Source organism: Zootoca vivipara, chromosome 3, assembly GCF_963506605.1.
Source record: "Zootoca vivipara chromosome 3, rZooViv1.1, whole genome shotgun sequence".
NCBI classification, from domain to species: domain Eukaryota; kingdom Metazoa; phylum Chordata; class Lepidosauria; order Squamata; family Lacertidae; genus Zootoca; species Zootoca vivipara.
In genome coordinates, this window is record NC_083278.1 from 89,642,811 (window position 1) to 89,667,876 (window position 25,066).

The 25,066-nt window shown below is 43.7% G+C and overlaps 1 protein-coding gene across 3 annotated transcripts in view; it reads left to right on the forward strand.

Moving 5' to 3' along the window:
- The first annotated feature begins 431 nt into the window (after positions 1–431).
- ENAH (ENAH actin regulator) overlaps positions 432–25,066 on the forward strand; it is an 86,351-nt gene continuing 61,716 nt past the window's right edge. For 2 of the 3 annotated variants that reach the window (XM_035111434.2, XM_060272972.1), the window contains exon 1: positions 444–839. In XM_035111434.2, the coding sequence (XP_034967325.2) occupies positions 835–839 (5 nt within the window). In that variant the 5' untranslated portion in view covers positions 444–834. Of the gene's footprint in view, positions 840–25,066 lie in introns of all 3 variants that reach the window. The other variant, XM_035111432.2, reaches the window with a different exon arrangement.

Consider the following 25,066-nt stretch of genomic DNA (forward strand, 5'->3'; position numbering starts at 1 on the left):
AGAGAGGCAGTCTTCTCGAGACTGCAGATTCCAGCCTTTTCGGTCGTGGGCTCTGGAAGTGCACCACCACCGTCTCTGCGATGGCGGCGGGGGGTGGGTGGGGGTTCAGCTACGCGCCACTCCGGCACACGCGCCCAAGGTGCGCAAGGGAACCACCCGGGCGGTCAGCAGGGGTCGCCAAAGCGTATGAGCTCACCGCAGTGGCTTCCTCCTCCTCCTCCGCAGTTGGTTGATCCCACATCTCTCTACGGCGCTTCCACCAACCTCCCCCCCCACCCCCGCCCCTCGGCAGAACCCGCATGGAATGCACAGGGAATGCAGAGCAGCCAAGGAGGCGCGGCTTGCTCTGCTCCGCCCCCTTGGCGTCCCCCCTGCGTCCCCCCTTGCCTGCCTGCGCCGCCGCCGCCGCCGCCCCCCTTCCCCCATGCAAGCCGGCGTCTCGAGCGAGCCGCTTGCGCGCTGCCCCCCGCGTTCCCGACGCTCCCACCTTCTCTTGTTCTCCCCTCCTCCCGCTCCTCCCCCCCCGCGTGCGCCATTCCTCCCTCCCTCCCTCCCTTTCTTCCCTCCCTCCTTGGACTCCCCGCTGTGGTCGGGTTGGGCCAAAGCAGCCAAGCCGGAGGGCGCAGGCAAGGCAAGGCGAGCCAGTCTCAGGGTTGCCAAGGCAGGGACTGGCTGGCGCCTGCGGGGGGACCCCCCTCCCCGCTGCTCCTCTTCCTCCTCTTTTCCCTCCCTCCCTCCGCACTCATCGCCTATTGAGAACAACCCAGCCGGCTCCTGAGGAGAGAAGAGCGAGAAGCGGGGGGGAAGACGCCCCCCCGGCCCCTGGGCAGCAACATGAGGTGAAGTGTGTGCGTGTGCATGCATGCATGCATTTGTATGTGTGTGGGGGGGAGCCTTTTACTCTTTCCTCCTCTGCAAGGAGGGGAACCATTATGCCGAGAGGGGGGCCTTGTGGGTCCATGTCCATGGAGGGCTTTTTTGTTGTTGTTGCGACGATTGGGGTGGTGGAGGGGGAAGAGGTTGCAGCCGAGAACGGGGAAGCCTTGCGCGGGTGGGTTTAGGAAGGGCCCCCCTCCCGAGTGGAGCGACTGGAGGCTCGAGGGGGAAACCCCGACGGGATGGGCATGGCGGGGGGGGGGTCCTTAATAGGGAAGCCGCGGGGGGGGGATATGGGAAGTGTCGGCCGGTTTGGAGCGAAGGAGCTGCGGCGAAAAGCAGGTTGGGGGGAGGTTTCTTCTCTCACCCCCATGTTTTTCCTCTCTCCCCTCTCCCCCCCTTCCAAATTTTGCATTGATTTCCCGCGGTGTTGTAGTTGCATGTCCTTCTCCCTATCCCCCCCCCCCGCATTGTTCTTTTCTCTAGAATGGGGGGAAGTTTGCGTGTGCGTGTTTGCCGGCAGGAGAAAAAGAAAAGGGATTGTGCTGATGGTGTGACCATAGGGATAATAATGCCTCATCTGGCGTGCAGAGCTTTTGTTGGAAGCAAGGGTTGTGGAAGAGCTTTTGGGGTGTGTGTGTGGGGGGGGTGCACAGAAAGGAAGGGGGAGAGGTGACACTGGTTCGTTTGGAGGGTTGAAAAACCACCTTTATTTTCTTTGGGAGGGGCGACTGGAGCTGGAGGGAAGAGGACGGGCTATTTTCGGTGCCCTTTATTCGCGGTTAAAAGCAAGGCATAGAATCACCTATCTGTTCGCCCCAGCTACAGAATTCAAGGCGTAGAAGTGAAAAAGAACTCCCCCCCCCCCGCGCGCTCCAATCTCAAATCGGCGTATGTTGCATTGCAGCAGCCCCTGCTGGGTTTTTCTTTGTGTAATCGATAAATAGGAGAAAATCACATACACAACACTAGCAATGACGAATATGTGTTTGGGTGGGTTTTCTGTTTTTGCTTTAAAAGGGGTTTCTTCACATATTGTCAGTAGTGACGTGGGTATCTCCCCTCCCCCCTCCATGGCTAAACGGTTTTTAATTTCTGTATTTTATATTCTTTCACCACTTTGACGCAACACTTTGGACAGGGGACTTGCTAGGCTGTTCACCAGGCTCCAGGGGGACCCTATTCTTGTAGGTTAAACTATTGGGATTGGGACTAAATTACTCCCCCCCCCAAAAAAAATACTTGCCATTGTATTTGAATTGCCTTTGTGTTAAAGATTAATGACCAACAGTTGCTAAGCCCTTTAGAATGTAATACAATAAGATTCACATGATATGGCCCACCACTTCTTTTAGTGAGGCAAAATGTCAAGTAACTTGACTTCACCAGGAATTTTAAGTACTTTCTTCTGGAAAAAAAGTTTAGCAGAGAACGTACATAAACTGTGCAGTCTTGGCAGCCTGCACCCACGTTTAGTACTTCTCGTGGCTCTCACTTGGTCCATTTATAAATCTGTGGTTTTGTTCATTCATTTCATTGTTGGGTGTCCTCCTAGTGTGTGAGCGAGTTATAAATGTATTTTACAAATCCTCTGCAAATATATTGAGGAAACCAGCTATATTTATACAACACACAACGCACAATTGTGTGTTCTAACTGAATTAGAGCTGAGTGCCCTATGTATTTGGTTACGTTTAGTTCAGTCTATTATGGATTACATAGTAGTGTTTCTGAAATCTTCCCATTTACTTTTCCAGTAGTGTGTATTAAAATATTAGCAACAGATTAGAAATTATAATATTCTGATAATTGATGTTCTAAGTTCAATGATCAAAATTTCTAAAACTTTTGTTTGCGTTTGATGTGTCTTAGAATGCCCAGATACTACAGAGATTGGGGTTTTTTTTAGGATGATTGTATAGTTGTGAGTTCTTTTGTGGACACACTGAAACCCTTTTAAAAGTGCCTCCCATTAATTGTAGGGTATGTCTGTAATGAGTTGAACACATGGCAAAAAGATGTATTGATATGTGTTCTAGTGTTGGTGTTGATGGGCTACTATGCATTTAAACATATGTCAGTTAGTTGAAGTAAGCTGTATTCCTGGCAAACATTTCTTCAGAAGTGAGGACATTAGTATGCTAAATTGGCTGCTCTTGATTTATCAGTCAGTCATTTTACTGTCCTAACTTCTTATAATATAACTTGTACAATTACGGTAGTTTTCTTAAACTTTACTTTTTAGAGACTAGAATGTACATTCTTTGGATTTAGGTTATAACTAAGCAAGTACATGAAGGGAGAGCAAACAAGTTTGTTACTATTTAAAACGCATACTTTAAAAAAAGTATTCAGTGACCTATTGGCTAATTTATTATTTTGAGCACAGAATTTACCCTAGCCAGAACATAACTGTTTAGTAGTGACTTTATGTCCCTGCTGTATCTTTAAGTGGTATTCAAGTTTTGTGGCCTATTGTTCATAATGGGTTGATAATACCAGTTTGAAACAATAGGTGTTGCTATAACTATACAGTATTCAGGTACAAACAATCCCTCTGAAATGTAATTTAACATAATATAATAGCAATGCAATATTATAAATGTAAATTAATATAATTCTATAATAGCAAAATATGTATGAAACAAAACAAGAACAGCTGTTTAAAAACCTCATTAATTCTTTTAGCATTTACAAGAACATCTTCTGTGGCATGGTCCTATTAAGCCAGTGTCATGAATTTGCAGAAGTATGGATTGTGTGTTTTCCCAGGAAGTAGTGAAATCACTATTTCTATTCAGTACAGATATGTAAGGTAGCAACTTTGGTTTTGCTCTGGTTTAGAACTGCAAGTCACCATGGGAATTGGGGCAGGAGGACTCCTGGTTCTCAGTCTCCTCTCATTGGTCTACTCTGGAAGGATTGTGAAGACAGGAGACAAGTACAAGAAAAGAGTGTATAGTCTGTACCTCCTCTCCTCTTCGTTGCTTAGGATTCTGAAAAAATGAAACGAAGTCAAGGAAATGCATTGCTGTGGGCACTTAGACAAGTAGGCCAGTCAGGTGGTGACCTCCCTCCACTTTGCCATCTTGGTAAATGTTGTATTGTTTGTGTGAAGTGTTGGGGAGATTATTCATCTTCCAGTATGGTGAAACATTGAATATTTTTAGAGATTTTGACCACAGGCATGAACATACACAGTCGAGGAGTTAGAATCATAGAGTTGGAAGAGACCACAAGGGCCATCCAGTCTAACCCCCTAGCAGGAAACACCATCAAAGCATTATTGACATATGCCTGTCAAGCCTCTGCTTAAAGACCTCCAAAGAAGGAGACTCCACCACACTCCTTGGTAGCAAATTCCACTGCCGAACAGCTCTTACTGTCAGGAAGTTCTTCCTAATGTTTAGGTGGAATCTTCTTTCTTGTAGTTTGAATCCATTGCTCCGTGTCCGCTTCTCTGGAGAAGCAGAAAACAACCTTTCTCCCTCCTCTATATGACATCCTTTTATATATTTGAACATGGCTATCATATCACCCCTTAACCTTCCCTTCTCCAGGCTAAACATACCCAGCTCCCTAAGCCGTTCCCCATAAGGCATCCTTTCCAGGCCTTTGACCATTTTGGTTGCCCTCTTCTGGACACGTTCCAGCTTGTCAGTTCCTTTGCAACAATTACTGTTGGTGCCTTTGAAAATGGTTATGTCTAATGTTGGTGATACTCAATACCTTTCAGTAATAAGGTCTCTGAGTATGAACAAGTGCTGCAGAGTGGTGGGATAACATGTTTGAGTCAAATCTGAAGTATTTGTAAAGCAGTCTATATGAATAGCTGGGTGGGTTTTTTTTAGCTTTAGTTATCTGAGTGAACAAGTGCTGTAGACCATTGTGAGCTTTGCACATGTTGAAATAGTAAGTAATTTAGATATTTTAGTGCATTTATGTAACTAATAACATGTATGAAAACTTGGTTATAAGATGGATGAGGCAATACAGAGGCTATACAAAAGAGAAGCACTTCAGCAATAAAAAAGCAATGTAGAATTTTTCATTATATGTATTGCTTCCTTTGAACTCAGGTTCGTTAAGTGGTGTTGCTTGAATGAACAAATAATGGGCCATCTTGAAGGTATATGTATCATATTATATAAAATGTCCAGGGTTTTTTCTTACTTTGTCATTGGAAATATGAGAAAACCAAAGCGTGAGTTTGAGTATGGTTTCTGAAACATCCCCCCCCCCTTCTGCTTTCCTCACTAGTGGTTTCAATCAGATGCCACACTTAGCCACAATCTGCAGATAAGCAAATGTCTCTGTGTATGGGCTACATTCTGGTTTCACTCCAAAGAAACCACAGTCTGAAGCCTAGGTTTGTTTGCTTTCTGATCATGGACAAGCAGTATCAAAGTTGCTGCTTCACTCCTCCCCCACTCTTGCACCTGGTATGGCTTATTGTGTCATCTGAACCTGGACTTGTGATTTGTTTATTTCCAAATAAGTCATAAGGCAGAAGCCAAGGTTTGTTCTTGACTTGCCCCTTATGGTTTCTTTGGAGGCAACAAACTGCAAGCTTGGGTTCAGATAAGTCAAGAAGCCAGACCCCAAGAGCAAATTCTAGTGCAGCACCCCCTACCCAACCCTGTAAAAAGCATTACTGTAAACAGAACAGCATATAATTTGCACCACCCACTTAAGAAGAGAACGACACAAAAAGAATTCAAAACAGTAGCAATTAATTACACATTTATTAAAAATCCAATTACAACTATTTAGTTTAATTCAACAAAATTGGTGAACTTGATCCAGGGATGCCAGCTTTTCAAAGTCTTAAAGTCATTTATGTGTCCAGCACCTCCCTGCTGCCCCCTTGCCTCTTAGCACCCCCAAGGTCAGGTCTACCTTTTTGGGTCCATAGCTCCCTTGACCAACTACATTCTTTCTGTGGCATCCTGTGGGGCTCAGGAGCCCTGTTATGTCACCCCTTGCCTGCTGAGCAGGCAGCCTTTCACCGATTTTCAAATACCTTCCTTTGTGGAGTGTGTTTCTTATCCTTTCTCCTTGGAAGTCCTCCAGGCAGCCACTGCTGCCACCCTTGGTCTCTGAGCTGCCCCCCTGCCCCAAAGAGAGGTGCCTCATCACACTGCCCTACAGGGGCCTGGGAAGCACCCTCTGGCCAGCCCCAGAGGCACCATTCACCTGGGGAGCTTGTAGCCAGGGCTGCTGCAAGAAACAGCCACACAAGGCTTTGGGAGGCAGAGACACAAGAGGGGCATCAGAGGAGAGAGGGAAGGAAAAGAAGGTTGCCCATGGTATCCCTGACGATCATTCAAGGCACCCCAGGGTGCCACACTGGTTGAAAACCACTGTCCTAGGCAATCCTACTGCTTCCTAAGGTGTGGTACCACCCACTTTGGGAACCAATGATTTAGTGTAATGTTTGAACCAGGCCACTTCTGTAAAACAAAGGAATGTTTTTATCGGTGTAATGTTTCACTGTGTGTGGAGTTCTTACAGATTGGTAACTTCATGTTTTCCTACATTTCACTGTGGGAAGGGGTAATTGGGAGAGATAATTTTCTAAAGGTTATGCAGAATTTTTGAGATCATTTATTAAATATCCATCTCCTTGCAGATGTGCACATCCATAATGTGAAATTTCAGCTGAAAGTAAAAATAAGTTTTTGCTAATATGTACCGTAAATATACCATCATAAAGGTAAAGGTAAAGGGACCCCTGAGGTTCCAGTCGTGACCAGTCATGACCGACTCTGGGGTTGCGGTGCTCATCTCGCGTTATTGGTCGAGGGAGCTTCCAGGTCATGTGGCCAGCATGACAAAGCCGCTTCTGGCGAACCAGAGCAGCACACGGAAACACCGTTTACCTTCCCGCCGGAGCGGTACCTATTTACAGTAGTGCCTCGACTTACGAATTTAATCCATTCCAAAGGCAGCTTCGTAGGTTGAAAAATTTGTAAGTCGAAAAGCGCCATTGGAAATGCGATTTCCCATAGGAATGCATTGGAAACGGAAAAAATTCGTAAGTCGAAGCAACCCCATCTAAAAATTCGTAAGTCGAAAAAGCCCTATCTAAAACTGCTGCGGTTTCCGTTCCTAAGTCGAAAAATTTGGTTGTCAAGTAGTTCGTAAGTCAAGGTACCACTGTATCTACTTGCACTTTGACGTGCTTTCGAACTGCTAGGTTGGCAGGAGCTGGGACCGAGCAACGGGAGCTCACCCCATCACAGGGATTCGAACCGCCGACCTTCTGATCGGCAAGCCCTAGGCGCTGTAGTTTAACCCACAGCGCCACCCGCATCCCAGTACAATCATAGGTAGTATCAAAAGCAGTAAATTCAGCACATTAGCAAGAAAACAAACTTACTGTGTCTTTTCAAAGAAAGTATTTTCAGTTACTTTAGAACAATCTGATACACCAAGATGCTTCATGTTATTTTAGAAATGTAATTTATCACTTGTGTCTATGTTTATACATTTTTACCAAGCTTTAATGCAATGTCTGATAAAAGGAGAGAAGACCTTACCAGAGGGTGGCAACAGTACAAACAATTTGAACTCATAGTGTGTTGAAAATATTTATTGGCACGGCTATAGTAGTCATACCATAAAATGAAAAATCAAATTGTAATACAACTTAGGGAAATGTCAGTGTTGCTTGTTCCTGGGGAAAATAGGTTTGCCTCACAGTGGTTGAGAGTACAAGGGTGTTGTCTTGTTTTTCCCCATATTAGGATGAATAATTGAACATGCTTGAATCCAGTGCAGATCCTAGTCACATTTCTTTTTGATACAATTGTGGGCTAAATGTTTGACTTGAATGGCGCTGCTATTTTCAGTCATTGTTTCCTACTTTAGGATTTTCTTTCATACGATTATAGACATTTAGGAAGCTACCTCATACTGAATCAGACCATCTAGCTCAGGATTGTGTATACTGATTGGCAGTAGTTCTCTAGAGTTTTTCTGTCTGGGCTCTCACTCAGTCCTGCCTGGATAGGCTAGAAATTGAATGTGACACATTCTACACGCAAAGCAGTTGCTCCACCACTGAACTATGGCCCTTTCCCCCTGTTAGCCTCTGAGGAAAGTGTGCCTGTTGAATTTTTTTCAGAAATGTGACATGCAGGGGACAGAGATACAGACTAACAATAACTTCCTAGGAAATGCTTTAGTCCATTTGTTGAGTCCACCATGAGGATGTTGGATCCACAATGTTTGATGCAGATGTCTTTTTCTGCTCAACTGTCCGGTGCCCTTTTAAGTCGATGTGACATACTGAATTGGGGTCTTACATGTGCCATATGTAAAATAAAATAATATAAACAAATAAATATGTAAGCTTATGCTCTCATCAGTGAACTATCTTATGATTTTTCAGGAGTGCATGGCCATAAAAGTTCAAATTCAACTGTACTGGCAAAACTTCAGTGTCACCTTGACATTGTCTGTGTTCAGTCATAAATTCCAACCATACTTTGATAAATGAACCCCAGGATCAAATCTGTGTTGCAGCGCTAGGCAAACATTGATTCAGTTGTAATGAACGTCCAGTGAAACAGGCCCTGGCAGCTTTATTCACCATAGTGAATTGCCGTTGGGTGAGCATGATGAGCAGGACTTCTTCACATACTTGGAAGTGCTGCAGATAGAGAGGTGGGTGGGGATTGCCTGGCAGGTTTCTGCTCATCCTGCTTCCTTCCTATGTCCATGTTTGGGTTTTTGGCAACTGCATGGCGAAGTGTCCAGAGCCCCAGCGATTCCATTTTCTACTCTGGAGCAAGAGAGGGAGGATGCTTTTGCTGCTGTGCAGAGATACAGGACACGTGCAGAGCAGTAGCCCAGGTCAAGCTTTGCTCGACGTTTTCAAGCAGGAAAGAGGGTGCAGAGGTCTTCTTTGCAGCTGCTGTTGGTATAGGGCCAGCAATCTGGCAACAGTTTTTGGCTTGGTTACAAATTCCAGTTAAAAAATTGTGGGTACTTCTGACATATCTTATTTTAGCTGTAGTTTAATATAATGTATGAACTGAAGAACTATAGCTGCAAACTGGAATTGAAAACCATGTGTTGTTGAAGTGGGTTTGAAAAACATGGTTGGTTTAGCATAATGTTGAATTGACAAATTACAGTTGAGGCAATTTTTCTACTTCCAAAAACTGCTTCATTGTAGAGATGGGAAGGCAGAAAAAGCAGACAAGCACTGTAAATATGACTAGACCAATGGTTTATCAACTTATACCATAGTTTGTTCTAAACTGCGATTAGCATGAACCAGTGTTCTCCCCAGGGATGTTTGCCTGGCACCTTCATTACATATCTTTAGGCACCAGGCAAAAACATTTTTCTATAACCAGGCTTTTGGCTAATTAAACGTTCTATAACTTTCTATAGCAGTGGCGTCCAAACTTTTTTCAAAGAGGGCCAGATCTGATGAAGTGAAGGGCCGGAAGGGCCGGCCAAAGTTGTTGACCTTTTTTTAAAGGATTGAAGTTGTTGAGCTTTTTTAGGATTGAAGTTATTGAGGTTTATTTTAGGATACTACCCCAGGAAATAAACTGCTACGGGGGCTGGATTAAACCAACCGGCAGGCTAGATTAGGCCCCCGAAATGGACTTTGGACATGGCTGTTCTGTGGCCTTTTAAATGTGTTTTTGGGAGGGGGTATTGGTTTGTTTTTGTGTTATGTATTCTGTGTTTTCATGTCATATTTTTATGTTGTGAACCACCCTGTGATCTTTGGATGAAGGGTGGTGTACAAATTTAATAAACAAATGCAGCAGCAGCAGCAGCAGCAGCAGCAACAGTCTTGGTCTGGAGCTATACCAAAACAAGTTATTTTAAAAAAATAACATGTGTGTGCGCACATGCGTATGCATTCGAGCACACATGCACACACAAAAATACTTATAATGGGGATACTCAACACCATGGTTTTTTGCAAAAGTGCTTCCCTTTGACATGGACAGGCAGAAACATTCCTTTGCAAGCAGGCTTTGGGCTGGTTAACTTCCTACCGTGTTTCTCATATTATAAGACACGTCTTATATTTATTTTTTTCCTCAAAAAAACACACTATGGCTTATTTTCAAGGGATGTCTTTATTTTGTTCCTCCTCCTCCTGCCGCGGCTGGCATTGCTGCTGCGCCTATCACTATGTCTTATTTTCGGGGTATGGCTTATATTCCTTGAATGCTTAAAAATCCTGCTATGGCTTATTTTATGGGTATGTCTTAAAATATGAGAAACGGTATATATACCCTTTTAAATCTGTGTGTGGGTGGTTATTGGTTTGTGGGTGTTTTTTGTTTGTTCTTGTTTTAATTATGTATTTTGTGTTTTCATATTGTATTTTGATGTTGTGGACCTCCCTGAGATCTACAGATGAAGGGCAGTATACAAATTTAACAATAAGAATAATAAAATGTTTTGCCCTGCAATTACGCCTGGAAGGCCTTAGTCATTTGGTCTTCATGCTGTCATGCTGAGCTAAGTCCAGGATTGTGACCCTCGTCTTAAATTAAGCAATCATGTTGTGGAAGTGTGGAATGCCACCCAACTGCTGTGATGGTCCCTGCCCAGTTCTTCATCTCCAAATTTGTGAGGAAGGCTGTCGTTTGCTACATCTGCTATTGAGCCGTGAAGCATTCATTGTCATGAGTGAAAATGTGAAAGCATAGGTGTACCGCACATGCGTCGCATGCTGAAGGCCTAGGTTTGATTCCCCAACTTCTTCAGTTAAAAACAATTTTGGCTGGTAGGTTCTCCAAAGGACCTCTGCTTTCACATTATTAAACCGTTCCCAGGGAATTTGCATTGGCATGCTTGATAACAACGTTGCAGGCAATATATATTCTGTTCTGATAAGAAGTAGTGGCTTGTGCAATTTTATTGTCTTACAGAGCAAGCATGTGCAGATGTCAGGGTTGAGGGATCCAATTTGTTTTTGTTTGTTTGTTTGTTTTTGTTTACTAGAACTCTTTAAGATTCACCAATCCAGAGCTGGGTGCAAAATGGTGGGTTTGGAGTCAGGTACCAAATGGTGACCCAAGGGACAGAGTTTGTTATCCATGCCATGCCATGAGCTATATATGGTGTTGTCGCATCACATACACATTTAACTTGCGCTGAATCAATTACATGTGCTCAACTCCAGCTTGTAGCTTTCAGTGTTTTGTTTCTCTCCAGGGGCCCCATGCCAGCTCCCTTGGCTGCCGCAACCAGCAGGGAAGTTGTGCAGGTGAGACAAAGGTGGAAGGGAGGAGGAGGAGGGTGGCCGCAGAGAGAGATGCAGGCTAAAGAAAAAGGCTGTGATGGATGGAGCTGGCACTTCTGTCTACATCTCTTTCTGCCTGCATCCCTCCTTCTCCTCCCTTCCACCTTTGTCTCTCCTCCTCCTCCACTCCAGCCATTGCCCAGAATCATCGAAGCTGATCATCCCACTGTCATGGTAATTGGTGTGGGAACTGGGTTTCTGTGCCTAACTCTCACTGCAATACCCTGGAGAGGAGGGAAAGCAATATGCAATTGCCATGTGGGGAGGAGTGAAGAGGAGATAGTGGAGACACTGAGAGGGCTTCTGTGGGGGACTTTATCCCCCACATTCCTGCCAGAAAGCAGCCAGGTAAATTTTTGCTATATGTGAATTTGTGTATTCATGCTGCCTCTGTAACTGGACCTTCACATATAATGTGACTACATTATTATTGATTGTCTTGCAAAAATAAGTACAAATTTACTACAGATCAGCAGGAATCCTAACAGCCTAATATGAAAGAAGAAAGAAGAGGGCTTTTGTTGTTGCTGTTGTTAAACAATTATGAGTTGGAAACTCAAGTCATCTGCCGACCCACCAGTAGATTCTGATCTATCTATTGCCCATTCATTTTTAGAAGTTGGAATTGGGAGTCATGTTTATAATGGATTTGACATGACTTGTTTCAGGCATAGGCAAACTCGGTCCTCCAGATGCTTTGAGACTACAATTCCCACCATCCCTGACTACTGGTCCTGTTAGCTAGGGATGATGGGAGTTGTAGTCCCAAAACATCTGGAGGGCCAAGTTTGCCTATGCCTGACTTATATTGATCACTGAGCCCACTAATGTTATTGCAACTTTGCAAATTGAATGCAGTGTTCACTAATACCAGCCCACCTTTTACTGCATAATTTGGTGGATATTGGGCACATTCCTTAAGCAAATCTGATCACACTCTGTCAGAGGAGTTTTCCCATTTGCCAAAGCGAATTCATTTGGGTATTTTTAAAATCTCAGTAAGCAGCTCGCTGAACTGACTGTCAGTGTTAAACATTCACTGATAAACTACCTGAGCAAATTTACTATTATGCCCTGCACCTGAGTTACATTTGACTATCATTCAGAAATATCAGCTGATCCAGAATATGGAACACCAGTTATTACCGGTAGTAACTTGTCCTGGCCAAAGAGAGCAAACCACACTGATGTAATAAGAGTCCTACTGATTAATAGGTTTTCAGGTGCAATTCAGTTGAACTGGTGTGTTTCTTATATAAAAAATATATATGCTGTATTTCAGGTGCATAAAATCACAAATATAAATTACTAAATGCAACAACAACAACAACAACAACAACAACAATAGATAAAACATATAGCATTAAAATCCATTTAAATGTAACAACAATGTAGATGACAATTAACAATGACTGCAGCAGGCAAAAGCCTGCTAGAATAAAAAAAGTTTTACCAGCCAGTGAAAGAAAGGGGAGTTTGGAGTTCCTGAAAATAAAACTGCATTACTGAACCTTCCATGACAAAGGATTCAAATTAAGCCCCCATCCCCCATCAGCCTATATTGCAGGAGGGGACAGGCCAAGAGTGTGCCCTGCAGTGTGGGTGAGTGTGGGTGGGTCTTTGAATTGAGAGAGGCTGTGGAGGTAGTTTATTAAGGTTGAGAAACTCCTTAAGTACAGCTACAGTTTTGAGCACCCTTAACAAGCTACAGTTCCAAGGATGTGGGTGGGTGTGTTGATGGTTAAAGTGATATAAGAGAGCTTTAAGTATATTGTGTGGATATCACATGTGTCCTAGATCATACATTCATGCAAACACACCTGTGTACATTTGTACTTGACTGATACATGTAATAATATATCTTTAGTTTAGACACATGGTACCCCAAAGGGAGATTACCAATTCAAGTCATAATAGAGGAAGTCAACAACAAACCAGAATTCAGAATTCTCCCCCTGTCCTGGGAAACGGGGGCCCTGACTAAGCCAAGGCAACACGTGGCCGGGTACAGCTAGTTTCATTTATGAATCACTTCCCATGGGGCATGCAGAAGCAATTTACAGATATAAAACAGTTGCCTATCCAAAAACAATAACAGCACATACATAAAATCAATTCAAATGCAAGACAAATACCAACTGGGAGAAATATTTTTGAAGACTCCTTAAAATAGGAATGTATTTAGCCGTTACTGAATCAACCTGTCTGATACGCAGTGAGGGAGTTCAAAAGGGCAGGTGTCACCACGACTAAATGCCCAATTCCAATATTGTGCGAAATACACACTGCTAGTGCCAGTGGGAATAGACTTAAGAGCGGAAGAAGAGAGCAGAGTTCAAAAGGAAAGGGATGCTTCAACAAGGTCCTTCTAGATGTGAGAGGAGGAGGTGGTGGGAGAGTGAGCCTGGAGTTCATCATTAGCACCAGACTGATTAATGTCCCTGGACTGGCTGGAGCTGTGGCTGTCCAAGCTATGCAAGTCCCTGAAGCTTATAACCTTGTGAAACTTGCTTGAGTATCACTGGGAGAGGAAGCACGTTCCATAAAATCTCTTAACCGAAGCAAGTTCAGAGCAACAAACCAGAAAATGGAAAGGAATATCAAGGAGCAGGGAAGGAAAAGGGGACCAAGCTATCTAAAGAAAGAAAGAAGGTTGGAACAGCTTGTCTGGTGAAGTAATCCTCTTCCTAGACCCATAGAACAGCCCATCCAAGAATGTGTCCAAGACTGACCATGATGGGGGCTAGAGCAGCCTGATCTGAACCAAACAGTTGAACTCCAAGAATGAAACCTAGGTGGAAACCTATTCCTTAAATAGGCCAGACTACACCTGGTGAGAATTTCCTCTCATGATCCAGAAGTGAAAGGGTCTTGATAGGTGACAAGGAGTTGCCATGGGTGCAGAATGGATGCAAAAAATGGTGGTAGTGATTTACAGGTGAACTATTACCTGCAACCAGACTCTCTGTAGAATTAAAGGTGTGCTTTTGGATAGCTTGATTAAACTGTGTGTTAATCAAAACTAAGATGAGGGAGACATATACATGTCTGGAGCTACTGGTATGCATACTTAGTGAGAACATTTCATTAGTTGAGGTCAGCAAATACAAACTAATTTAGAGCATTGGAAAAGGTTTTTGTATGGATGCTTCTGGGAGAAGTTCTTCCTTTACTAGTTTTTCTCTGGAGCCAACTGAATAAATTTTATGCTCTCAAAGTAGTGAAGGAATCTTAGCTCTGATACCAAAATAAGTATTGCATATTTCCGAATTTATCAAAATGTCCGTTAAAAAACCCAATGGATTCACAATGTCTGAAAATGGTAAATTTCTACCGAGGGTGTAGCTATTCTTTAGAATTATTTGTTATCGGAGTAAGCTTAATATAAGTGGGACACAATTTCTGAAGGCACTGAAAATATGGTTTGTTGGGTGCATGGGAGAGTCAAAGAGCAGGCTGAGTAGGCAGTTCTAGCAGTGGACAAGCAGTGCATTAGATTAGTGTTTCCCAACCTTGGGTCTCCAGCTGTTTTTGGACTACAGTTCCCATCATTCCTGACCACTGGTCTTGCTAGCTAGGGAGGATGGGAGTTGTAGTCCAAAAACAGCTGGCGATCCAAGGTTGGGAAACACTGCATTAGATGAACTGCAGCTTTCCTCAAGACCTAGGTTTAGTTTCCTCTACTGCTTGACTTCCCTTTTTTTCCAGAAAGAACTGTAAATTGGCAAATCAAAAGGTTTTCTACTTCCCTGCAGTAGATTCTTGTTGCCATGCAACAGTGTTACTTGGAGCACAATATGTTAAATTGTTTGCTCTGCATATTCATTTTATTCCTCTATATACCTGTTGTAACATCAGGGTTGAATCCTGTTGTGCCTTCAGGTGGTAGAAGAGCTTTTGATCCAGTGGAAGCCTCGGCTAATGGAAGAGGGGATAAGACTCTTTCCCACACACCCCGGTCGCTCCAGAAGGTTGGAGGCATTGTGGTAGAGAGCAGCGTGGAAAGTGGTGTAGGGAACTGCAGGGGAAGCCAGGAATCTGCTAAAACCACCTCCCCTCCATTTCCATTAGCTGAGAGAACAAGGCTCTTCTGCAAATGGAAGAATTGGACACAACACCTTAATTTGTTTAAGATTGGATACAAATTTAGATCATTTAATGCATGGGTAGGTAAACTAAGGCCCGGGGGCCAGATCAGGCCTGATAGCCTTCTGGATTCGGCCCACGGACGGTCCAGGAATCGCCATGTGGATTGCCAGCGCACACATTCTTTCCCTCCCCCTCCCTCTCCCTCACAGTGGTGACAGTGGCGGCGCCTCCTCCCTCCCTCCTCCTGGCTTCTCCCCGCATGCCTAGAGGAGGAAGGGGCTGGGTTTTGTTGGTGCCAGCCACAGCAGCACTCGAGCGGCCACCATTTTAAGCCCCTCTCCAGAGCCCTTTTGTGCACCGCTCATCATCCCTCCGCTGCCGCTGCCAGCCCCTACCACTCGCAAGACACAGGTAAGCAGCCACCAGGGCTCGTGGTACTCTTGCATCATTCCCCCCCAATATAGTCTGGCCCCCCACAAGGTCTGATGGACAGTGGACCAGCCCCCTGCTTAAAAAGTTTGCTGACCCCTGATTTAATGTATGTTATAACCCTCATTACATAAAAAGTGACATAGTTACAGTAGTCTTTATTCTCTGAAGACTGACACACCTATATTTCCAACCATACGGGGGGAAATGCTGATTTATGGGTTGAATCCGAACAATCATTAAGTGGAGTTTTACACACAGAATAGGTTGGAATCAATAGACTTTCCCACCCACTACTAGTCAGTTCACTGTGCCCCCCTGAAAGTCTACTGACCTTGCAAGAACTTGCAAGAAATGGTGTGGGGTTGTGCTTGAGGTTCAGAAACAGGTTTTCTTCTTAAGTCCTATATTAGACAAACTTACCACAATTTGCTGCAACCAGTAGACCAATTTGCTGCAACCAATAGATTCTCTTTTCTAGAGAATCATGGCATTCATTCAGCCCTTGCTGGAAACCATGGATTGCATGGTAGAAACTTGTTTTCTAGTAAGGCATGATTTTTGTGAAAGAAACAGACACCTATCACTGTCACCACCTCACTTCCATCTAGATAGGTGCCTCATGGCACCTCATCTAAAATCTGATGTCTTGTACCCCACCTTGTGCTCAAATGAGTTCTATTACAGTCTCAGGAAATGAATATACATCTGAAACAAGACAGAGAATAGAGTGCTGGAGGAAGAAACCTGAACAACCAAGAACGATACTTATAGGGTAGGGGTGGGGAACATCCAGCTTGTGGGGCTACTTAGGCTTCCCAGGCCTCTCAGCTTGGTTTACAAGGCCATGCCTACGTATCAGTTACCTGACATCATGATGTCATGATATCAGGCACAGAGATCTGTTGTTACCTTTGATCTAAGCATTAAGTCAGGAGTGATGAAGCCTTCTCCCTTCAGATGTTGCTGAACTATAATTCCCATAATCCCCAGCAAGACTGCTCAATGGCTAGGGATTATGGGAGTGGTACTACCGCAGTATCTAGAGGGCTAAAGGTTCCTCACGTCAGCACTAAGTGTTCCCACAGTGCTAAGCTAGGAGATAAGGCTCTGCTGCTGGCTTTTAAAGAGCAAAGTTGTGCCTACTCCCTGTTTAAAATTTGAATTGTCTGATGTCATGTGATTGACAGGTGGGTGGCCGGTTGTCGATCCAGTCCTGAAAAGGCTGAAAAAGCTTCCTCACCCTGTTACAGAAGCCTGCCTGTAAGGGCAGACAGTCGAGGGATGGTTCAGAGCTGAGAAAAGAGGACTCCTTGGAGGGCAGGAAAAGATTATTTTATATTGCCTCTCTACCTGATGATGCTAGCCTGAGTACCGTATATTTTTTTCTCCTATTAACATTGGGCTGCACCAGTGCTCTTTAATGGGCTGTAACAATATTAAGGATACTCCGTAAGGATACTCCGTTGGTTGTCTCACAGAGAAAGATTATACCGGTAATAGCAGCCAGTCTGAGAAAGGGAATGCAAACTTAAAACAGCTTTTAAAAGTCAAAGCTGCTTTTTAATGTTTGATCAATATTGTATAGATCACAGCTTCAGAACTACTAAACTTCTAAAGCTTTTAACTTTGGTAATTTGCATTTTTGTAACTTCTGTTTTATGCCGTGCTAAATCTACTCTTAAATTTCTTTGCCTTGAGAGTTTGCAGCACCCGTTTCTCTTCAGCTGGGTGAAACAGACATTTGGGACTCGATGCATGGGCTGATCATCTACTTATTTGAGGCTTAACTTTAAAAGCCCTCTCCCCCTGTGTAAAGTTTTTTAAAGGCAATTTTTAATCTAAATTTTCAAAGGGCTTTAAAAATATGTATAACTATAGTTGGATGATGGAACATGTTGCAGAGGAAAACTTGGAGATTGTCATTGACAGGTAAGAATGTTGGCTTGAATATGTATCTGTCTTGGGTGGTTTACATACAACATATTGAGCATGAAATCTTGAAGTTCTGGATCTTTTTGTTTCAGGTTTTCTGGCACAAGGTATGGTTTTAAGGCAGTGGATTGGAGAAAGTTGAAGGGAGAGAATATATAGCTAGGCTATATCTTGCCTGCTCATTTTTCCATTCATTATTTTTATGACTTTGTTTTTTAATAGATGCATGTTGATACATGATACAGCATAAGTAATAAAACAAACTTGGATGAGGGAAAAAGCAGCTAGCTGCCTTTTAATTAAATTCTACATTTGTCTGGAAGATCATAGGGCAATACCAGTCTATCTTTAATAAATGTGCTTTGATTTTAAATGCCAGCCTTATTGTTTTGGGCAGTAGTACTTTCCCATTTTGGGGTGGAAACTTTATAGTGGTATTGAGATGAGGATCTAGCAGTTTCTCAGGAGTTTCCTCACTATTTTTGGAAGACCCGTTGAGGGCTGTGCCACTGTCTAAACATGCATGCAATATAGCACTCTGCTATAGATAAATGCTAAAGAATCATTCATGCCAGTGTCTATGAGAAAGGAGCATGTATTATAGTTCTAGAACTGCACATTCATTTACCTTGGAATGAAGATGCACTGTTGAGCCGCTCCATGTCTATCAGTAGTAATCCAAGAAGGGATGTTTTGTTTCAGTTCCCAGGCAGTGGAAGAATAGTCCTTAACCTGAGGTGCACCATTGTAATCACAATACTATCCAACATAGGAGGTTGTACCTTTGAGTCTTTGTTGACATGTTAAAGAATCTTTCAGCTGACTCTAGAATTACATGATTCTCTTACAATTTGCTGACCACATGTCCTAGGACTGGCCTGTGTGCATTTCCAACACAAGTTTCTATCTGTACAGAAATGCTTGCTGCTTGCAAAGAGGAATCTATATTCACCAAAGTAGGTTTGGCAGTCAGGTATCTCTCTCACACCTGCAATTCTGTGGCTTTTATTTGCTTTTTCATTCTGCTGTAGGGCCAAACTAGATTTGTGGTGTGTGGTTGCATTTTGCAGGTCTTGGTTTTGTTTTGGTTTTTTTGTTCTTGCGACACCAGGATGCAATAGCAAGACCATGGCACACGGGAAGAGATTACTATTGCCGCCTCCCCCATACCTACATATCAGAATCTCAATCCTGATTTATCCCCCACATGCCTGTTTATTCCTAATTTACCTTCCCCCCCCAAAGAACACCCTGCCATGAAATCATAGGCCTGCTCTGTGTCCACAATGTGTTCTCTAATTTAACAATGGGTTTAACTGTGTGTGTGTGGGGGGGGAATCATGAAGATCCAATGAGCACCTGTGTCTTGGATCAGTGTTTCGGTGGTGCTGAAAAGAATGGGAACTCTGATTTTTACTGTGCAGTTTACCAATGTAAGCTTTAATCTAATGGTGGGTTTTTTGTGTGACCCTATGCAAAACCAGGGACACTCCAGGAAATCTGCTTTAATTCTATTGCATTCTGAATGCCACATGTGTGCATGCGCATGCCTGTTTCCCCCCCTAGTATGTGTGGAAGCAGGATAAGAAACCTGCCCATGGCACCCTCAAAATTCCAAATGAGGCCAAACGGTTGGTGGCCGCATATCTCTCAGTCTAATCCACTTAAGAACATGAGTACATCAGACCAAATGACTTCCTAGTGCAGCTTTCTGTTCTCACACTTGCAAACCAGGTGCTGTTGGGGAAGCACACAAGCAGGGCCATGAGCACAGTAGCACTCTCATCATGTTCTCCGGTTGTTGTGGATAAAGTGTTGGTGCTGATGAAGCATGTATGCTGCCCTGAGCTCCTTGGAGGAAAGTTGGACTGTATATACAATAAATAAAATATACAGTGGTACCTCAGTTTAAGTATACAATTGGTTCCAGAAGTATGTACTTCACCTGAAGCGTACTTAACCTGAAGTGAACTTTCCCATTGAAAGTAATGGAAAGTGGATTAATCCATTCCAGACAGGTCCGCGGAGTACTTAAACTGAAAGTACTCAAACCGAAGCGTACTTAAACCGAGGTATGACTGTATGCTACTGTTGTGCATAGCTAAGGTGTTTTCCTGGGCCCGTCCCCGTCCCCGTCCCCCATAGCATAACCCATAAAATAGCATTTATTTGTGCCATGATAAGCGATCAGATGACTGAAAATCTGCCATTGGTGTTGGTATTCTTTCAAAGGTAGGAATGTAGTACTGTATTGCATAATTCCAGTACTTAGCCAGTCATAAAGCGTCATTGCTTTTCCCCTTTAAAGTGGAGGAACAGTTTCATGCTGCTTGCATTCACTCAGTCACATCTTGAACATTTTTTAAAATGCTAGAAGGCATAAAACCCGTGAGCCCTGCCACATTGTTGTTGTTGTTTAGTTGTTTAGTCGTGTCCGACTCTTCGTGACCCCACTGGTGATGTTATATGCCCAACATGATGGAAGTCATTGTGACATGGGAAAACGCTTGCATGCAGTCTTGGAACTGCATCTCACCTGGAACTGCACCCATTAGTTTAAATCAGAGGTTAGCAAACTTTTTCAGCAGGGGGCCAGTCCACCATCCCTCAGACCTTGTGGGCCAGACTATATTTTTTTTGAGGGGGGGTTGAATTGAACGACTTCCTACGCCCCACAAATAACCCAGAGATGCATTTTAAATAAAAGGACACATTCTACTCATGTAAAAAGACGCTGATTCCCGGACCGTCCGCGGGCCGGATTTAGAAGGCGATTGGACCGGATCCAGCCCCCGGGCCTTAGTTTGCCTACCCATGGTTTAAATTGTTATGCTGATACAGGTGGTGCTTACCACTCTTGTTTTCTTATTTTTGGAACCTACCCTTGGACCGTGGGGTGAAGGATGGGCTTTGAGTACAAATCATAATTTTAAAAATAGATCTGTTTGACTGCTTTGTGCCAAATGAACATTCATGGTTAAATTTTGCTGTTTCTGTGGTCATGTGATTGTTGTGCTGTTCAATGATTTTTATTTATCCGTGTGGTACTAAAATTGCTTTGATTTTCATAGTGTCTGGCATAAAGCATCACAGCGCTATTGGAAGTTTGTATTATGAGCTCTTATTTGAAAACATATGCTAGATTAGAAACAGCATTGATTTACAATTTCACAGTTTGCTTGTATCAAAATAGACAATAGTCTGTAATTGCATGTAGATGTTTATATATTCTTCTAATGTAATATATATCAGTAAGCTCGTTTTAGTGCAAAATCTCTGTTGAGAAGAATCTTAGAATTAAAGTGCCTTTTGTTTGAAGAATAACTCTGAATACATTATAACTAATTTCACTGAGACGTAATTAGCAGTACTTGTGTCTTTAATCTTGCAGCTGTACCAAATGGCTGACTAGGCAGGTGCATCTGATCTTTCCACCTGTTCACAGAGCACCAATATATATTGAACTATTTTTCCTAGCTTTTTTTTTTTAAAAAAACCCCACTTCAAATGATTTTCTTGGCAGTAAACCTGTAGCCTGAATATTCTAAAAATTGTCCATAGTAGTTTGTATCTAGTCTAACTACTGAACAAGGAATGCTGGCCATTCTTTAAAATATATTACATACAGAGAATGTGCATATATCAAGCTTATGGTTGGAACTTCTCATCTATGATGACATGAAGTGCAAGAACTGATTTGCAGTTTTGGAGAGAAAATTGTTGCTATAACTTGCAAGCCTGGCACTGTTCTCCCTGCCCCCGCCCTGGAAAAAAACCCCCTCATTTGTGACTAAGGAACAATAAGCTATTTCTTTTTGCAGTTAGGTTCCCTTCAAAGCACTGCCAATCCAACTTGTTGTCTCTCTCCAATTAAATTCTATTCTTTGTGCTGTATTAGTTAAGTAAAGTTTTGTGGACCACTTTATAGCAAGTGACTGCATTTGGATGGTGATGATCTGAACTGGGTCAATATGTCACATGGAAATAGGAATATGTACAGTTTGTGAAATGCCTCATGATAGGAAATGAGCCTGTTTGGAACAGCCTAATTCCTTTATGGGATTCTCACTGTTTGTCCTTGTAGTACTGCTGCCTCAGCAACCAAATCTGCAATTATTCAGTCTCATGGCTTGGGGAAGATGATCTGCAACCTTGAAATAATATTCACATATCATCAAAATAGAGATTTGGAAAGTGTGATAGGTAAATGAAACTACTTCTTACTTTGGGCTAAGTCATATATTGCCTTCTAGGAATACTCCTCTCAAAGTTGTAAGGCTTTGTAACTCACTCTGGAGTTAATGTAATACAGTATGTTAAATATGATGTAGACAGGGGTCAGCAAACTTTTTCAGCAGGGGGCCGATCCACTGTCCCTCAGACCTTGTGGGGGGCCGGACTATATTTTGAAAAATAATATGAACAAATTCCTATGCCCCACAAATAAGCCAGAGATGCATTTTAAATAAAAGGACACATTCTACTCATGTAAAAACATGCTGATTCCCAGACTGTCCGCGGGCCGGATTTAGAAGGCGATTGGGCCGCATCCGGCCCCCGGGCCTTAGTTTGGGGACCCTGTTAGTTAAAATGCTGGTAACAAGAAACTCTTCACTGTGCTGCAGCAATTGATCAGAGACCTACTATTTTAAAATACCCACCTGCAGTATCACTGACAATATGGAATTTTTTCTTTGTGATTAATACTTCACTTTTCCAAACTTTTGGCAACAAATTCCATTGTCAGCAGCTACAGCAGGGTTGCTGGGTTTGGGGGGGGAGTTGTATGAGGTAGAATTTTCTAACCAATATGTAGTTATGTGGTGGTTGATTTTATGAGATGTAATTATATTTATGTAATTTTTAATTTTACTTCTTACTTGTTTGTTGAAAGTTGCCTTGAAGCTTTGGCATTGGTGATGCACAAGTCTAATAAATAATATAATACTAATTTCACATTTAGCATTTTCTGTTTTAGCAAGTTCATGGCAGAACTGTGCTGGTGGATGGATTCTTGACAAAATGGGTCAGACTTAGAGTGGCGAATCTAGCTCTCCCAGTTTCAGTAACCTAAGGAGCAATGCCAAAAGTCTGTTGGCTGGAGGAACGGAGAGCATCCTGGCTTTCTCTCAACCAGAGGTTTCTATTACTGTCCTCTACCCAGCCAAATTCCATCTTAAAATTAATGCTCTTTGTTTTTCTGCCTCCAGCATTGACCGTTTGAGGTGTGTTTAGGGTAATGTGTACTTTGTTCTTAACCTGTAATTGTGATGGAGTTTCTCATGGCATCTGTAATTTGTGATTTAAACCATGAGATACTCAGATGAAATTGGCAAGATTAGAACCTGACTTTCTAGAGGCACTTAGAAGCAAATGCAGCTGGCATCATGGCTTTGGAACGTAGAAGGGCTTAATTGGATACATGGAGCATTGGCAGAAAAAAAATGAGTGTTTCGGAGTATCGATTTACACCAGTAATGCCTTATTTGTATTATTGGCATTATGCTGCATTGTTTATTGTAAGCTCTTTGTGCTCCATGAGAAAATAAAAACTTTAAAGCACACCAAATTCTACATTGTACTATGATAGACATGCTATGATGGAGTCTTGGCTGTTGCTAACTCACAGTCTCTCAGCATCTACTCTACAAATAGCCTTTTAAACAGTTCTGGGCTAAACAGTGGGGGTGGAGATGCTCCTTCAGGTCTACTGGGCCAGAGGAAGAAGGCTCAGAGCCCGGGGAGTTGTGGTGGGATGGCGATGAGTGGTCAGAGAGAGCAGACTGGGTGGAGAAGGTGTCGGAAGCGGAAGAGGCAGCAGGGCTTAGTGAGCGGGGAGAGTGTGTGGCAGAGAGAAGTCCAGAATCAGAGGCAGAGGCTGAAGCAGGAGAGGAGGGAGGCCAAGAGGCAGAGAGGAGTCAGGCTCGTGAAGAGGCTCCTCCTGCTGCAACCAGCTCTATATCCCCATGCTCTTCCAGAACCAGGAGAGGCATGCAGTGGAAGGAGCAAAGACAGACACGTAGGTGCGGTCTCTGATTCCTTGGGGGGGGGAGGAACCCTGGAGGGGCGGAGACCTTTGAGTAAGCCACACTAAACTAAGTGTACTTGTGTACTTTGGAGTACACAAGATTACACGGCTAATAGGCTTAACATTTAAAGCTGGCAGCTGTAATAGTTAGGCCTGCTAGGCCTGTGATTATAATGAGGATTGCTGGAAAACCCAGACCTTCCAATATTGGGGGGGGGGGGTTTGTCCTGTGGACTGTTCCTGAACTGTGTGAGTTTACAGTTGTTACATTTGTTAAACACTGAGGCGGCATGATGGTTCTTCTGTTCTGCACGAGAGCCGCCTGAAACATAACAAAGTAATGAAATAAAATAGTAGTAGTTTAAGTGTTAGACTCTCCTGCCAACCTAGCAGTTCGAAAGCACGTCAAAGTGCAAGTAGATTAAATAGGTACTGCTCCGGCGGGAAGGTAAACGGCATTTCCGTGTGCTGCTCTGGTTCGCCAGAAGCGGCTTAGTCATGCTGGCCACATGACCTGGAAGCTGTACGCCGGCTCCCTCAGCCAATAAAGCGAGATGAGCGCCACAACCCCAGAGTTGTCCGCGACTGGCCCTAATGGTCAGGGGTCCCTTTACCTAAGTTTTAGACTAGGGCCTCCTGGGAGACCAGGGTTTAAAATGTCAGTCAGCCAAGAAGATCACTGGATGACCTTGGACCAGTCACTGTTCCTCAGATTAACCTATCTCACAGGGTTGTTATGAGGAGAAGATGGGGGAAGATGAACCGTGTACACCACCTTGAGGGAAAAATGGAACAACTCCTTGAAAGATTCCATCAACGGTGTCTCCGAAATTTTTTACACATCTCTTGGGAAGACAGGCGAACTAATATCGGTGTACTGGATGAAGCAAAGATCACCAGTGTTGAAGCAATGATTCTTCAACATCAACTTCGTTGGACTGGTCATGTTGTGTGGATGCCTGATGATCGTCTTCCCAGAAGTCTGGTTCCAGAAGTCTGTTCATAAACCGAAGTGTTCATAAACCGAAGCGAACTTTCCCATTGAAAGTAATGGGAAGTTGATTAATCCGTTCTAGACAAGGAAAAACACCCCCTAAAGCAGCAGGGCATTCGCTCCGATGCCTTCGCGGAGGCCGGGGAGCGTTCCTCACAGGCATAACAACAAACTTGCCAGCCCGCCTCCTGCCCTGGCTGGCGCGGAGCCCAGCCTGAGGAACGGCTACGTGAAGGGCCACGCGACCCCGCTGCCGCAGAGCCCGCCACTCGGCTCCATCTCGCTGCTCCGGGCCACTTGCCGGCGGGGCTCCTTCTCTGTGGGGCTGGGTGCCCTGGCTGCCGCTTTGGCTGCGCTGCTGTTTTCGGGCTGGCTCGCCTGGGGCGAGGGCGAGAGGAAGGCGGCGGCGGCGGCTCCGGGGGCGCTG